Source organism: Eumetopias jubatus, unplaced genomic scaffold (genome assembly GCF_037043125.1).
Source record: "Eumetopias jubatus isolate StellerSeaLion01/CBP00866 unplaced genomic scaffold, mEumJub1_p1.0 scaffold_6, whole genome shotgun sequence".
Lineage (NCBI taxonomy): Eukaryota > Metazoa > Chordata > Mammalia > Carnivora > Otariidae > Eumetopias > Eumetopias jubatus.
Genome location: NW_028274812.1, coordinates 9,409,809 through 9,426,229, shown reverse-complemented (window position 1 = coordinate 9,426,229; position 16,421 = coordinate 9,409,809). Strand labels below are relative to the sequence as shown.

Sequence of the window (16,421 nt, the reverse complement as noted above, 5' to 3'; positions counted from 1 at the left end):
AGCAAAACAGCGAAATTGTATTTTTCTGTCATGAATATCTTTTCTCCCCTTTTAACAGTTAATTTTAGGGCATTTCTAGCCATATCTGTTCATTAGGTCAGAGGGCCTCTTGCGCAGGGCAGGCACTGAGTGTGCACAGCAGCCGGGAGAGCTCCTGTTGTGTTGTAAACGCCCCAGGGAATGGCCAGGGACTGAGGAGCGTCGACCGAGCCCGCCAGCCCCACGCTGGTGGAGCCCCTACTTGCTCTGCCGGCGCCATGTTGGAGCAGCCACAGCCCAACGCAGGGTAAAGGACTAGAATGCCATGCGTGTGTACTTGGCACCTGGCATCCTTTTGGTGCTCCAAGGAGAGGACTGTGCATTTGAATTCGGTACCGTGGGTGTCCTTGACCTGCAGCACGGTGGCGGGGACGCTTCAGTGGGAGTCTGCGGAGGCTGAGGCCCAGGGACAACGCTGTTTCTGTGAATGTATGCCAGGTCATTGTCAGGTTGTTTGTGGTTTGTCTCTTTCTGCTAAAATCCAAGTCCAGAGGGAAAAAAATCTAGTCACTTGCCTTTCTTCCTTTGTGGTTTAGATGGCAAATAAGTGGCTGCCAGCCCTTTTCCTAGGCGGGAGCCGCATGGAGACTCTGAGAGGCTGGCTTTGCAGGGCAGCTCTGGGTTCCCCGGCTGCCTGAGATGCAGCCTCCCGTGGGCACCCGTGTCCCTTCCCCTTTGGGTCGTGCTCATCGTTCACCACACCACATGAACTCAGCGTGGACTTTCGTGAGCTTGCGCTACTTCGTTCAGCATCTGCGTCCACCTGGAAACCGCAGTGCCTGCATCGTGTAGGCGGCCGTTCCTCAGCGCCTGGTGCACAGGTGGTCTCTGCTTGTCACACGTGCTCCCTCATGCACCCTCGTGCCCTTTTACACATACACACACTCCTCACACACCCCCTCACACACACACACTCCCTCAGACTCTCACATCCCGTCTCACACACACCCCCCCACACACACCACTCATATATGCTCCCTCTCACACCCCCTCACACACACACTCACACCCCCTCACACACACACTCACACTTCCACACCCCCTCACACACACTCTCTCTCTCTCACACACACACCCTTCACATCCCCTCACACATCCTCACTCTCATGCTGAGTCCACAGGTTGGGACTCTGTAGAGTCTGACTTAGAAGTCATTCTGCCTTTATGGTCTTTCTTCATATAAGTTTCAAGGGGACTCATTTATTTGTCCAAAAATTGTGTATGGAGTGTCTGCTCCGGTCAGCAGGCCAACAAGTTCCTCCCTATCACGGGGCTTATATTCCAGTGGAGGAAGACGGTGATAAACAAGTAGATAAATAGCATAAGTCCTATAATGAAAACCAAGAGATGTGATGGCAGAAGAGGTTCGGCTTTAAACAGGGACTGGAGGGGACATTTCTCTGAGGAGGGGACACTGGCGTGGGGCCTGAGGGAGGAGCCCTGGAGACACATGGGGACAGCAGTGTCCCAGGAGGTGAGGATGTGAAGGGAGGGTGGCCCCCGGAGAGGTGAGGTCGGGCCCTGCACGCCGCCAGTTGGAGTCCCAGTTTATTTTCGGTGATGGGAAGGAACCCTTGGGAGGCATCAGAGCCGGGAGGTGAAGGTCTCCGATTTGTGTTTTTGTTAGCAGTCGGTCTTGGTCCTTGTGGACAGTGGACCACAGGGAGGGGAGAGGAGCGCGGGGTGCTGATTTGGAAGCTGTGGAGTTGTTCAGGGGAGAGCCGCGTTGGCTGTGGAGCTCCATGTCCTCAGAACCTCTGTCCTCATGTATCTGCAGGCGGGTGTCTGAACAGAGGTGCCATGCTTCCTCACTGTGAGAATCGCTGAGCCCGAGGAGGGAAATGTGAATTCCTCAGGGCCTTGTCATTTGTGGTAGGAGTTGGTCGTGGAAATGAGACCTAAGGCAGTGCGAGAAGGGAAGGATGTGCCGATGGGGTGCTTCCGGGCCCCTGATGCGGGGCTGCGACATGGTCGGTGTCATGGTTAGCTGCTTCTGCCCCAGCAGCGGCCCTCCTGACTCTGAGACCAAGCACCTGAGGCAGGGGTGCTGTGTGCGTGTGCACATGTGCTCTCGCAGGCCCGGGAGTGCTCACGGGTCCGTGCGGAAATCGTAGTGAATGGACCATGTGCACAGGGTGAACGGAATGAGTTCTGTGAAGCTAGTGCCATTTCCTCATCTCTGTTTACTTATTGTCCCTCCCCCTTTTTTTCAGCATCGTCATCCTTTATTTAAGGTTTGGAGCACAAGTATTACAAGACAATTTTGTAGCTGAACTGTCAACTCACTACCAGAATTATATCCTTTCAGTGGGAAGCCTTCAGCCTTCAGGACCACGCTGTGCATGGGGTGGTTAGCGTGTCAGGGCTGCAGACATGAAGAAGAGGCAGGTCACCGCACTGTGGTGCCTTGTGTGCTGCGGGCCTCACCACGGCCCACCCCCGTGGGCAGCAGCTCAGGCTCGGCAGGGCGAAGCGGTCCCGAGGGAGTCGCACTCCCCAGCTGCTCTCCCCACCACCCTGCTCTCCGGTCCCTGGGGATTCTTCGGGAACCCAAGCTCCATTCAGAACCTCGCATCAGTCCGAGGTGCCTGTTCTCCCCACAGAGCACTGAGGGGGAGGCTGAGCCCGGTTGGAGAGTCCTCTCTCTCCATCACCCAGATTTATCCAGCTGCGGTGTCCACAGGTCGTGCTGATTAGGGCAGTTTAAGCCTGTGTCCCCAGAAAAGGCTCATAAGGTAGCAGGATGTCCTTAGATTCCTGAGTGTGCCTGAGACACGTGGGACAGGCTCCGTGTCCACTAAACTCCCCTTCAGGTGCTTGGCCTCTGACATAGCTCGCCACTCCTCCCTTCAGTGATGGCGTCCATCAGAGGGCGCTTTACAGTTGATCCCTTATATCTTAGCTTCTTTCCTTGGGGCTTCTTACATCCTTAGAAGTAATGCAGGATTTTTCCAAATTTTAGGGGCTGGATTTCACACTAACCTTTTATCAGCTTCTCAGAGGGGTCTGTAATGCAGAAAAGATGAAGAACGACTGGTTTGAGAGACGGTTCCAGTTCTTGATTTCATTCTTTACCCATACGTGTGCACGGCCCTCCTGCCCTTTGTGAGTAACTTGATCACATCAGATCCTGCTACCTCCAGAGGTTTCAATGGATAGAAAAGAGCACGGTGCACCTGTTATTTACCGGTGACCTTGAAAGGTTATTGTAACCTTTGGCCTGTGGGGTCCTGCTGTTTGGGCCGTGGAACCCCGAGGTCCTCGCTGGTGGTGAGCAGTGGAAAGGACTGCTGGTGGTTAGGAGCAGCCAGACTGAAAGCAAAGACCCCAGCTGAAATGTCCAAATACGTAGTGTTCCGGGGCTGCTGATTTCCCTTGACCAGTATCACCAGCTGAATTCTTATCCTTCTATGGCTTGTTGAACTTTTACCTCTACACTTTGGCCTTTGTGTATTCTCCATCGAAGAACGCCCTGTATGGTAAGCCACCCTGGGGCTGGGTTGCTGGCCAGATGGCTTCACAGCAGTTCAGGACCCACATTCCGGGTTCCCCTAACCCTAGCACAGAGAGACGAGGTAAGCTGCAGGGTAGTTAGAACACAGCATGTGCTGTGTCATTACAGCACAAGATGGGAACAGTGGTTCCTGTAGTGGGTCCCGGCACAAGCACATCCCTCAGCCGTGTGAAGCCAGGTCTGTTGCATGCTCATGCCATGGCCATTCAGAGAAAGCCAGAATATAAGAAGAGCCAGACTGTCACACAGGCTGAAAAGGACGGGAACTTCCTGGAACTTGGGCAGTGGTGTAGCATTTCAGGCCCACTGCCTGACTTCTGTGTTGTGTGAGTTCTCAAAGCACTTTCGTGAAGAGGTCCCACTCGAGCCTCACAGCAGCTCTGTGATGAAGATGCAGTTAGTGCCTCCTGAGATGAAGAAATGAGGCCGAGTGGCTTGCTTCCTTCCAGGGGTGGGAGGGAGCAGGGAGGGCGCCTCTGGTCTCCCGGGCGTTTTCCGCCCCTGCTACCCACGTGGACTTGGGAGAGCGTAGCCAGATCACAGTTGCCATTGGAGGGTTCCTCCTGGAGCCTCTCTGCTCTGGGTGCTTCCACCATGCGGTCTGCCCAGCAGCCTGCCAAGTAAGTGATGCTGCCCCTGGCTTGAATGTGAGAAACAGGCTCGGGAGTGAGATTTGTTCAGGTCACACAGATAATTGGTGGAAGCTGGGATCTGAATCCTGCTCTTTCGGACTCCTGTCCTTTCCCAGTAGCATCTTGCCTCCCTGGGCTAATCACATAAAAATGCTTTTGGTGGCTTCCAGAGTCCCAGCTGAAAGACAACCCTGCGTTCTCTATGCTGAATGACTCTGACGATGATGTGATCTATGGGTAAGTTCCTGCCTCTCTGAAGGCTGTCTATGGTGAGCGTTCCGCCTGGTTTTGTGCATTCACTCAACAGGTTGTTAATCATTCTAAAGTGATTTTCAAGGCGTTATGACATTTCTTTTCACCTGGGGGTGTTCTGTGATCCCATGGGGTTTTGTTTTCACGTTGTTCTGACTAGCATGGGTGGTGCCCACAGGAGGAGCAGTTCTCCCTGGCGATGGGCCCTGGTGCTCGGTGGGGGGTGAGGAGCGGGCAGGAGCAGCGGGCGGTAGAAACGGGGAGTGTGGAGCTGTGAAATGCCTTCTTGCTAAAATCGCATGTCATTGTGGAAGAGAAGAACAGAAGATGAGCTGTCAAAAGCCGAATGGCATCAAGGGTCTCTTTTGTGACAGGAGTGACTATGAAGAAATGCCCCTGCAGAACGGCCAGGCCATCCGGGCACAGTACAAGGAGGGCTCCGAGAGCGACTGAGCTCCCGGCCGCTGGCGGGCCGGGCCGACGCTTTCCCGCAGCGCCGCTTCCTGGCCTTCCCCGCTCCTGCTGATGTTCAGGCTTGTCTCATAAGCAGAGATTTCCTGGTCCTTATTTGTTTACGTATTTTTTAAAGGAAAACCAAAACCAAGGAGAAATTTAAACATTGGGCCAAATGTATTGTTAGAGTGGCTGCATTTGGGAAGAGAGGCGCTGATAAGTGTAAACAGCCAAATCCCTTTTCCGGATTTCAGATGAGAGAGTTCATTTTTAGTGGTGAGGAGGTAATTACTCCTCTTTTTAGTAGAGATATGTTTGTTTGTTTTTTTAATAATCTGCTAATTCTGAGTCCATGGAAAGCCCTATGAATGAGGTCGTCAGCATGGTGGCGTTCTCCTTTCTTCCATTCTTCCCTGCCCTGTACCAGTTTCAGCCCTTTAAACTCAGAGGGAAGCCTATTTTTGTGTCTGTCTCACAAGGGCATTCCTTCCCCCTTGAGTGCTCTGGGTAACCAAGCATCCTGGGTGACTAGTACCTCCTGTCTCTTGTGTGAAATGCCTCAGTAATAGCTTATTAGGGAAATGGTGGGCGAGCAGGTTCTAGCCCTTCACTGCCACCGGGCAGAAATCGTGTTGTGGGGGTCCGAGGAGGACTGGCTGAGATTCATAAGGAAAGGGTAAGGTAACTGACAAGCACCAGCCCGGGGAGAGGTCCTGCTGCCATGGTTTTCCAAGAGCTGTGTACACACGTGTGTGCATGTGAGCGGTGCATATCAGAATGTGAATGGATGTCGCTGTGGTTGGGTTGGGGAAGAGGGTATCTGCTACAGTTCCCATAAGCTATCATTTCTACAACTCCTTTAGAGATGACACCCCGGGGAACTTTATTATTTTTTTATGAAAGCTAAACAAAGGATATATTATAGATTCTTTATTGTGAAAAAGTTTTTCAGTTTCACATTTGAAGCCTAGATGAAAGAAAGTGAAACATTTTTGATGACTTGTGGAAGCACATCTTTGGGTAGAAGGTCACTTGCTGGGAAGCATGCCCCGCCCTCCAGTGGCCAGGGAAGAGGAGGGCCTGCTCTGGAAGAGGAAAGTTGTCTCGAGCTGCTGAATCTGTGGCATCATAGAAGGCCCTGGAGAGTTGCCAGTTCCTTTATGTCAAAGACTAAGTGTAGAAGTCTGGTATCTCCTTTCCTTTTCCTCTGACAATGACGTCTCTCTTGAACCGTTAACGTACCGTCACGGCTAACATCCTAATGGTTGGCGTCTGGGCAGATGCAGTGCGTAGGATAGGATTGTTCCCCTCTGCAAGCAGTACCTAGGTTTTCTTCATCTATGCATTAACTCTCAAATTGCTAAAAATTGTATTCCACTTTAGGTAAGGCTGGGCCCTTCTAGAGGTTCATGAGAGACTTCTCATTATGACTAAACATCTGTTTAAATTTTAGTGATAACGTACCTTTAATATGGATTCCATTTGTTTTTAAAACCTTGTAATTATGAAAGTTTGAATTAAAACAACTGTATTATTGCAAGGGTAATTCAAGTTTACATGGTTTTTACATTTTCAACGGTGTGATTACTTTTTTTGATTCTGTGTACTCCAAGGTATTGGAAAAATTTTTCTGTTAACCAAATTTTTCAACTTCTACTACCTTTTATGTAAATTGATGAAAACTTGTGATTAATGTATTCTAATATGTGATATAGTTTACAAGTTTTAATCCTTATTAAATGTCCATAATTTGGAATGCTGTTATTTATCAGTAAATGTAAACTATTTGAGGCATTTAGCCATACACAGAACTTTTTTTAAAACTTGTCTTTGTTCTATAGTGTAATTATATTATAAACTGATGGATATCTTCATACTTGATTCTTCACGGCATCAAGTCACTGAAATGAAAATATGGGAGTATTTATTTACTTTTTGTAACTAAGTTGGAAACAAAAAAATTATAAAAGGAATTGTGTAAGGGGAAAATGGTTCTTGTTAAATCGTGCGTTTTCAGTCTTGTCTCTGGTATATCATATATATCAACATACTATGTACTCCATGTAAAAATTTGCTTAAAGTATATAGCATTTAGCATGTAGTATATATGCTGTAGGTATTAGGTTAACACACTAAAGTCTGCCGGAAACTTTAGACAGTAGCAAGAAAATTGTTTTTTTCTTGGAGAGTCTCAATTTTGCAAACTTCAGTTGTAAATTCAAAGGGCTGACTTTAGTTCTCCCATGGTAAAGGCTTGAATAACATCATCTTTGGGATAATTTTTTACACTGGTCCAGTCTAGGGGAACCTGGAAGATGACCGTACGTATTTCAGCTTCCCTAGGGAGAGCATCATTATCCGTGTGGGTAATAGGTCTGCTTGATTTATTATTAAATCATTACAGCAGTGAAGTGATGCAGTTTTCTCTCTTAAGCCCCATTTGAAAGGCTAGAGAAGGGGATATATAAAATATATTCAAGGTTTGTAAGATTGTTCCTGTACATAATTACAGATTGCAATAAAAGTTTATATACATTATGTAAACCCAGCCCACTAAAGGGGCAGGTTACAAGACAACTGTCACCAGCCTCAAGCATTCCATGAACTATTTACTGAAGCTACAGTTGTGTTAAGTCGGTTGCAGTATGGTCAGTGACTTAGGAAGAATCCTCACAGGGAAAACCATGGAAGCTCATAAACAGGATGGTGAAAAGGGACATCTAGTGAATATGAGTTAAGTCACTAAAGAATATTTATGTATTTTGAGGATTTTAGAAACCAGTTGCCTTAGAGGTTAGACTTTTGGGAAAAAAAGCGACAAATCTTTTCCCCAGGCCCAAGGGAAGTTGCTTTAGTCTGTGACATCTTGTTATACTGTTCATGTTGACATGTTTTCGATATACTGGTAACTATTAATACCACACAGTGAAACAGAATTTTCTGCTACTGAAAACTGCCTTTTTACAAAAAGACCGTATTTGTAAAATAAAAACAACTTTAAAGTTCAAAAGGAAAGACAGAACTATGTAGTAGATCTTGGAACTTGTGTCCATGAGCACAGTAACCCCTGATCACAGAATGATCATTGTAATCAATCAAAAGTGAATAAATATTTATGGCAACCTTAACACTTTGGAAATGGCTTCATTCTGAAACTTCCTTTCTGGTACACGTTAATATATTTTACATACTCGATCCTTACTTACGTGATTTATTTGCTCCTGCGTGTGGAGTTCGTTTGGCCATTCAGGCATGAGTGCTTTAGGGCCAAAAGTAGAGCTTTCGTGATTTCAGCAAGTGGACACAGAAGCGTGTCTTTATTCCTATGTGAACGTGGCCCGTGGATGGGCACTGAAGGTGAGGTCACAGACTGCGGCTTGGGGCTCACCTCCCCCCCTTTAAATCAAATAACCTCCCAGTGTGGCTGCTGATTTATAAATAAGGGCCTAACTGTGGACACAAAATGATTGTGGAAGCCCTGCAGTACGAACACATTTTTGGAGGGCTGCTGCTGACAAGCAGGGACGATCGGGCAGAAGCCGCCGCGCCACGGCCTGGGCAGCGTGCACGGCCGAGAGCTCTGGCTGCAACAGGAAGCCACACGGTCCCGGGCCTGACGGTCAAAGCAGCACATCCTGCAGTGGGGAGAACCAGCGCCAAATTCTAACTTTTCCTTTTTGTTTTTGCAGTTTTAGATTCTAAAGTCACTAGTGAAATCTGAAGAACTCGTTTGTGGTATTGTTTAGACTATGAAGAAAAACACAAACTTTAAAGTGGAGTAATTTATTATTCTAACCAAAGTACAAAGTATGGAAAATTAGTGTATCTGAGTCATCCAGAGAGTAGAGAAAGTTTTAAACTAGCAGATTTCAGTTTTTAGCACCTTCGAAAAGAAACAGAGTTAAGACGGGTGGCGGCACAGGCCTGAGCACCTAGGGTGACCGTCCTCGGACGCGGCTGTGCCGTTCCCAGAACAGGGCAGTCACCTGGCCGTCGTCAACGTCGTGGGTGCCACGAGAAACTCTTGAAGAGAAGGAGAAGGGTGTTCACTGGACCCCCACTGGCCGCTGGGAGAGGAGGATCGCGCAGACACAGGAGGCTCAGATGGACAGCCCGAAGGCGCTGACGATGCAGTACATGGTCTTGTTCTCCCACCGCACGGTGCAGCTGCCTGTGGGGAGAAGGCATGGCCCTCAACTTGGGGACGCGGGGGCTCGCCGTCCTGACTTCTCAGACTTCTTTACGGCACACGAATAAAGAAGGCCACTCAGACTCTGCTCTATAAAACGTGTCAACAGGTGACTCTGATAAGCATGCATTCAAAGACCTGAAACAGCCAAGCATGTTTCAGAAAACTCTGCCTGGAAGAATCTAGATCTCAGCAAGGTCGAGGAGGCGCCACAGAGGCTTCAGCGCCAAGGCCCATGACAAGCGTTCAGGGAACACAGGGAAAACCATACCATCAGTAGAGCTGTCCCAGAAGCAGGAACTGGCCGTGTGTAAGCCCGCTCCGTTCTTCTGCATAATCACACAGGTCACTTCAATGAAAACAGGCGTTTATTAGAGAAACCTACCGGGAACACACCTTCCTGTCAGCCTACTTGCAGCATTCCGGGGTGGATCCCAGGGTAGGGGTTCATGGAACGGTTGCCAGGGTAGACTGGCCCCGTGACAGTGACACGCCACAGCCTTCCCTTGTCCTCCCCCCATGCCTGCTCTAAATGCGTCGGGTGTGAAGTGCTGGGAACCCCTGTGATGGGTGCCCTGCAACTGTTGCAGCCGCCCAAAAGGCCGGCTGGCTGGTAACGCACACAACCTGGCGAGCTGCCCCTACCGGGCACGCGCTTTGAGGTCGGACGCCAGAGCAAGTACTCCTCTCAGCGCTATTTCAAGAACCACCCACGGTATGTACGAGAAGCAAAGGTGCATTACCGATGTACTTAAATGGCTTTCCCAGCTTGGTGAGTTGGCTTAAAGTTTGTTCTACGACATTTGTGGTCCACTGATTGACTTTGCTGTGCTGATAGGCATTGCCGCCGATTGCGCTCTCTATAGCCTGGAACGCGGGGCAGAGGTCACAGTTAGCAGGACACACGAGCAGTGCCTTCCAGCTAGTGCCGGGGTTCCTCGCCCTAAGACTGCGGGAATACACTCTGCATAACGCGTGAGCATAAGTCACGAGCACTCCCTTGCAAATACATCTTTGTTTAACAGTGTCCTCGTACAGTAAGTAAGTTTTATATTCATTTTCTAAAATCCACACTTATATAGGATCTGTCAAATTTTAAAAACATGTTGACTGAATATACTGTTGACTATTGCAGTTGGTACCTGGAGATAATAATTTTTGTTCCTACTGAGGCTAGAAAATACTTCCTTTGCCCATTCCTTAAAAGTATAGCAGAAAAATCTTTAGTAGGTTGTACAACCGACAACGTACAAACCTATGCAAATAATCATGTGTTCAAAAATATTTCCTTGGGCGCCTGGGTGGCTCAGTTGGTTAAGCGACTGCCTTCGGCTCAGGTCATGATCCTGGAGTCCCGGGACGGAGTCCCGCATCGGGCTCCCTGCTCGGCGGGGAGTCTGCTTCTCCCTCTGACCCTCTTCCCTCTCGTGCTATCTCTCATTCTCTCTCTCTCAAATAAATAAAATCTTTAAAAAAAAAAAAAATTTCCTTTACTCAGCATTTTCTGGGAATATGTTAACACGTAAGTGTACTTTTCAGATAATAAAAAACGAGCCCTATATATTACAAAATTTTTTAATTTTATTTTAAGGTTATGATGAATTTTTCTATTTGAAATAGTCTCTTTCTGTGCTGCATCCTGGTGAGGGTTCATGCTGTGTACCTCAGAGGTTACTCAGGAATATGTACGGCTGCTTGCCCCTACTCTTGCTCAAGTTTGTAGTTAGGCTATTACCATTTTGTGATTTTCTGAGCCTCTTTATGCTGATGCCAGTGTGCCTGCCTCTAAGCAGCTTTCTTCTCTACCCCTTTTCTAGCTGGAAACCAGAAACTTGAATTCCGATGACAGTTATGACCTAAAATAATTTGGTGAGGGCTGAGTTCTGTCCTCAGACATGCAGAGAAAAACAGTCCTGGGATCTGAGTAGTGCACACTGGAGATGGATTAGGGTCTACTGTCTGGGACAAAAGCCCAGTGATCTTCCTTTTGAGGAACAAAGCGCTACCTATAATCACACCCTGATTTCCACCTATTTATCCTGGGACTCTGAGCAGTCACATTAAATACCCTTCGTTTAGCTTCTGGCCTTCCCTCTGCACCTCCGCCCCCCCCCCCCATTGTCATTGTCATAGCTCCTTCTCATCCTCTGACCTGTTCTGCTCCCTTCCCAACTCAGAGCATAAAATGAGGTTATGGGGACATAGACACTCCTGGTTTAAAAGGACTCGATTATTACTAGATCTGGATATTGGTCAAAGAAGTGGGGAGCATCACTCAAGCTAATCCTAACTTTGGCAACTCTCTACACATACACTTTGGAATTCACTGTTTTTCAGGGAGGGAGGAAAACTCCCCTCCAATTTTGGACTCACCCAATTTATTACTACCCAATCCTTAAAAGAGCGCAAAGGAAGAATTAACCTATTGCCGGGGCAAAAAAGCTGTTGAGGCCGGTGACCACGTGAGAGTACCACAGCAGTATTACTCCATGCCTTCCTGGAGACTGGGAGAGTTTACTTTCAATTGTACTTGTTGCCTGGCAACTGAGTCAAAGATGATGCTGAAAACAAGTGAGATCACAGGGGACCTGTCCCCACTTCTCACAGTTCGACTGTGGCGCCACCACCTTCCTGCCCGCCCCCCCCCCCCCCCCCCCCCGCCCAGGGTGTTCCATAAGAAACACCCTGTGTAAAAACAAAAGCAAACTGTTACAGATCCTGCACAACAACTAGAAAATCATCTGTGATGGCGAATAATGTATATGGTAGAACAAAATCATTCTGCTTTTTTGTGTTGGTCACAAAAATAGGTTGTGGTTCTTAATCACTCTGGCATTAGATAATAATTTGCATTAGAGTCAATTCCAAATTACACACATAATCTCAGCTGGTACTTTAAACTTAGATCATCTAATGGCTTTCCTCTGGCCGATGGCTTCACAGTCTCAATTTACACAGGAAGAGAAGGGAGTAAGGAAAATCTTTCTGGCCTCATTCCTGCCCCAGGCTCCCCCAGCACTCTGCACTATTCCAGCCCCATCTGCCTCATTTCAGTCCCTCAAACACACCATACACAGTCCCACCACAGGGCCTTTGCATACACTCACTTCCAGAATGTTTGCACCCTCTTTTTGCTGAGTTAACACTACTCCTACTCATTCTCCAGATTCTAGCTGCAAACTCACCAGGTGAGTCAAATCCCTCATAGCACCATGTACTGTGGCAGTTACCACACAGGGAATCCACATTTACATTTTTCAGTGTGATGATTTCTTAAGTGCCTGCCTGGTCCTACCCCATACTGTAACCCTTGATGGTCAGTCCCTAATGCCCCCTTGACATGTATTTTTCCAATGAATGAAGAACAAATGCCCTATTTTGTCTTCCACTGCCATCATCTAAGGGAGGTACCATGGTCAATAATGACAAAATAGGTAGTTTAGGAATATAAGAAAAATAAATAGGGAAGCCCCAGCTGGATCATCAGGTCTTAAGTAACTGGAAGTTACTCAGTTTTTTTATATTCACTCTTTATTCAACACCAGAATTATTTACTTGTGTACCGTGACCATGAGTCTTTTATGTTAAAAGGTTATAGAATCAAGCCTTAGTAATATTCAATAATAATGCTAGTATATAACATTTCTCGTCTGGTTTAAAATATATAATTTACATAATATAGGAGTAATTCTTATCTACATATTCACGGAAGAAAACTGTTATTTGAAATGCCAAAACACACAGGCTCAGTTGAAACAATTCCAAGACAGTATTTAAAACATATTAGTTTCACTCAAAGCCATTAATCAACATTTTAAAAATAAGCATTCTTTCTCTTACCTCTTTTACAATGTTGCTCACTTCATCAACAACAAAAGCAGTCTGTAAGCAAGAAAATTAGTTAAGTTTGATGGCTTTAAAAGATCCGTCTCCACTGCATTGATTAATGCAAATTTAGGTAATGAACATAATTTAGAAATGACGACTTAGAAATGACCAAACTAAACTTTTCATTTTACCAAGGAAAACACTACAGAGACTCAGAAATGCCGAGTGGCTCTTTGAGGATCACAGAGCCTGTGAGAGGCAGTCAGGAGTCTAGAATATGTATATAATTTAGAGGGTTTTGGTTTGTTTTAATCATGCCATGGTCCAAAAGGCTGACTTCACTTTAGATTCAATCTCTCTATCCGTTTCAACTGGCTACTAGGATCATTAACAATCACAGAAGTTTAATGAGTTACTTGACTTTTGTTTAAATTAGCTGACACTTTTCCTGATGTAAACTGATTAGGAGGTTTTAAACTTAAGATGTTCCTGTTTTTATCCACCATTAGTGATAAAGTATACAATGATTATACTACTTCCCAAGAATTATGTTTCCTCCTTAATGCTGTCCTACTTCAGGACTACAAAACCCGCTGCTTAGCACAACTATTCCCCACCAGTGCCTCAGGATGAGCTGGGAGGTGGACTGCCACCAGTAATCTAATGGCCGGAGTTTAAAGATGGTTTTCTTTTTACATAGGGTACATTTGAATGGGTACAAGGTTCTGTCTGAGTCCTGCAAACAATACTTTAGCTCTGGACGTTCCTTCTAGAGGGCAGCCCCAAGGCCCTCAGTCATTGTGAATCCTGGTGGAATAAAGTCGAGTGCCCTGCTTTTGGCAGTGAGCTTTCCTCCCTGCTGGAGGCTGACTCCCATGGCCCTGTCCGAGCAATGCCCCTTTCTTTCCAGGAGGATCAAGAGCAGACTGCCTGAAGCCCTCTCACTTGCTGTACTTAGAAGAAGGCATACTTGGAGACAAAACCAACTCACCAAATCAATGAAAATTTGCAGTATCTTAGAGATTAAATGATTTCCTGAGGTTTAAAGGATCCTTCCAAGGGACTTCTGTGATCCTCAACCATACGGAAAAGTCCCTGTGTAACAAGCCACGTGGCTAAACTACTATGAAAAAGGTTGAGGGGCATTTCAGTGGACTTTTAATGGAAAAGTAGAGCTGTTGTACAGAATCCCCTGGGCACTTTCAGCTCCTACAGGAAATACGAACAATGAGTTGAGAGTAGTCTTACAAAGGTCCAGGTATTTACATGAAGTTAGAGGCTACGCAGAAAAGGCTTAGTTCAGAAGAGAGTGGCGTGGATTAGTAAATACCTAAGGCACGCCTACTAGAAAGAAGTCAAGGTCCCACCCTCCTAAGGGCCTAGGGCTTTATCTCCGGTAAACAGATGCTCTGTTCAGCCCCTTCAATTCACAGATCTGCAAGTGAGAGCTGGAATAATGAAGTCCCTTAAGCCACCTCATTGGTGGGGGCCAGAATTAGAATACCAGTATTAATTCTCTTACAGTGTCATTTCCTTTTCCTTTTAAGGTTTTATAGGGGGCGCCTGGGTGGCTCAGTCATTAAGCATTTGCCTTCGGCTCAGGTCAGGATCCCAGGGTCCTGGGATCGAGCCCCGTGTTGTCAGGGTTTTCTGCTCAGAGGGAAGCCTGCTTCTCCCTCTCCCACTCCCCCTGCCTGTGTTCCCACTCACGCTGTGTCTCTCTCTGTCAAATAAATAAAATCTTTAAAATTTTTTTTAAATTAAAAAATAAAAAGTTTTATGGATATTCCTAAAATACAAGCCATTTTCCTGTATTAGTTTACAGGGAAAAGTTCCTCCTTTGCTAGGTGCTCCTGAACCATGTCTTCTCATAATTATCCACTTGGTTGTGCCCAGAATTCAAACACTGATAATGGGACTGCCATTGTTGTAGTACTTAGGAAATCATCAAAACTGAAACTCTAGTATCAGTCCTTAAGCCTTAGATTTTTTTCTTTCCCCTCCAAACATCCTGCTTAAACTTAGTTTCAAAAATGGTGAAACATCAGACCTCACCAAATTCATCAATAGTTTTTATTTTTGACAGGCTGCATAATATGTAGGACTCTATTTCAATTTCAACAAGAATTATTACTTAGCAAGAAGAAAATGGGCAACTATTTTTCTGTAATAGCAGCATCCATCAGCTATAGTCCCTGAATGCACGTTAAATTGAAGGAAAGCCATTTTAACAGCACACCGTTAGAATAAATGTCTTCTGCTTGGCAAATAATTGTATGCTTTACCCTGCTTCTTCACTGAGGCAATGAGAGATTATTTCCCCACACACACACAAATAGGAGTTCTCACACTGACATCTCAAACTCAAACTGAAAATGAAACTTAAGTGATGGTGGCCGTGGTGGATGTAAGCACCCCACTGAAGACAAGGTGTGGACCTGCAGACAAAGGGAGCCTCTCCGACTGTGCACTTCTGCATTTTGCAGACAGCCTGAGACCTGAAAGATGTGACTGCATGTGCGCGTGCCTGTCACTCTGGAGTCGTGGCTTAAAACATCAGTCAGCGGACGCACACGCGGCCTTCAGTCTTCCCCACCCGTGGGCGCGGAGCACCTAGTCCAGGGTGGTGGTCTGCACCGCCAAATAAAGGGAGCGAGTGATAGCACTCTCCCGGAGGTCCCGCCTACGTGGAGCAGGGTCCGGAGGCGCAGCCGGGCGGCGCGAGTGGAGCGGATCGGGGGCGTGGCGGGTGAGCACGGAGCCAGACTCTGGGCGCTGCTGGGCCAGGGGTATGGGGCGGGCAGGGGGCGCGGCGGGGCTGGGGCGCCGGGGACGGGAGAGGCCCCGCCCCAGGAAGAAGTCCCAGGGCTGTGGAGCCCCTCCCGGAAGAACGACGGGGCGACGCCGCGGCGCGGGGAGCCCCTGCCCCGCCCCGAGCCCCGCCCTCCGGGCACGGCGCCGACGCCCGCAGCAGGCCGGGCCGGGGGTCACAGCGAGGCGCGGGGCAGGGCACCGGTACCGTCAGTTTGCCCGGGGGACTGCCGCCGTCCACGTCCGGACGCGGCCCGGGAGCCCACACACGCCCTTGGCTGCCGCCGCCCACCCGCGCCAGGCGCTCTGGGCCTCCACCCTTCCCGTCGCCGACCCGGCCGTTACCTCCTCGCCAGCCTGGTAGTCTTCCATCTTCCCTCCTGCGCGTCGCCTCCGCCTCCCTGAGTAGGGCGCACTGCGCAGGCGCACCCAGGCTCCGCCCCTCGTGCTCGCGGCTCGCCCCGCCCCCGCTCCGGACCCGCCCCGCTCTAGGGCCCCTCCCACGCCCGGCTAGCGGGCCTGGGGACTCGAGATTCGCCCCTCCTCCGGCCCTCCCCGCGGTGGTTTCCGTGGGAACCCGCTCGGTATCCCGGCAGCTCACTGGACCGCCGCAACTGAAACAAAACAAAAGTACAAAAGCCGTTCTTCTGTCCGGCCCTTCCGTCCAGCTTGTACTGTGTGGATTAATTTGAACATTCAAATG

At 48.1% G+C, this 16,421-nt stretch overlaps 3 protein-coding genes across 9 annotated transcripts in view; 2 read left to right on the top strand and 1 right to left on the bottom strand.

The window, feature by feature from the left end:
• The window catches only part of TMEM181 (transmembrane protein 181), a 52,005-nt gene extending 45,420 nt beyond the window's left edge, over window positions 1-6,585 (top strand). The window contains exons 13-16 of one of the 2 annotated variants that reach the window (XM_088023815.1): window positions 2,253-2,335; window positions 3,429-3,518; window positions 4,356-4,422; window positions 4,812-6,585. In XM_088023815.1, the coding sequence (XP_087879941.1) occupies window positions 2,253-2,335; window positions 3,429-3,518; window positions 4,356-4,422; window positions 4,812-4,890 (319 nt within the window). In that variant the 3' untranslated portion in view covers window positions 4,891-6,585. The remainder of the gene's footprint in view (window positions 1-2,252; window positions 2,336-3,428; window positions 3,519-4,355; window positions 4,423-4,811) is intronic. The other variant, XM_028103247.2, reaches the window with a different exon arrangement.
• A 2,072-nt stretch (window positions 6,586-8,657) lies between these two features.
• On the bottom strand, window positions 8,658-16,158 carry DYNLT1 (dynein light chain Tctex-type 1). 2 transcript variants are annotated; one of them, XM_028103309.2, is made up of 5 exons: window positions 16,064-16,156; window positions 12,920-12,961; window positions 9,823-9,946; window positions 9,351-9,428; window positions 8,658-9,061 (listed from the first exon to the last, which is right to left on the bottom strand). In XM_028103309.2, the coding sequence occupies exons 1-5, from the start codon at window positions 16,088-16,090 to the stop codon at window positions 8,991-8,993; spliced, it is 342 nt and encodes a 113-aa protein (XP_027959110.1). In that variant the 5' UTR covers window positions 16,091-16,156; the 3' UTR covers window positions 8,658-8,990. The 2 variants fall into 2 exon arrangements, with proteins under 2 accessions (XP_027959110.1, XP_027959112.1); XM_028103311.2 differs by lacking the exon at window positions 8,658-9,061 and having other exon boundaries at window positions 9,353-9,408; window positions 16,064-16,158.
• SYTL3 (synaptotagmin like 3) overlaps window positions 15,339-16,421 on the top strand; it is an 89,013-nt gene continuing 87,930 nt past the window's right edge. For 4 of the 5 annotated variants that reach the window (XM_028103301.2, XM_028103303.2, XM_028103299.2 and 1 more), the window contains exon 1: window positions 15,339-15,656. The gene's annotated coding sequence lies outside the window, so the exon portion shown is untranslated. The remainder of the gene's footprint in view (window positions 15,657-16,421) is intronic. The other variant, XM_028103305.2, reaches the window with a different exon arrangement.

Excerpts from the sequence above, each read along its gene's own strand:
- DYNLT1 (XM_028103309.2), bottom strand. The coding sequence starts at position 16,090 with ATGGAAGACTACCAGGCTGGCGAGGAG. Across the intron at positions 9,429-9,822 it reads AAAGCCATTTAAGTACATCG|TGACCTGTGTGATTATGCAG; the intron begins GTAATGCACCTT and ends TTTTCATTGAAG. Across the intron at positions 9,062-9,350 it reads CTGGGACAGCTCTACTGATG|GCAGCTGCACCGTGCGGTGG; the intron begins GTATGGTTTTCC and ends TTCTCCCCACAG.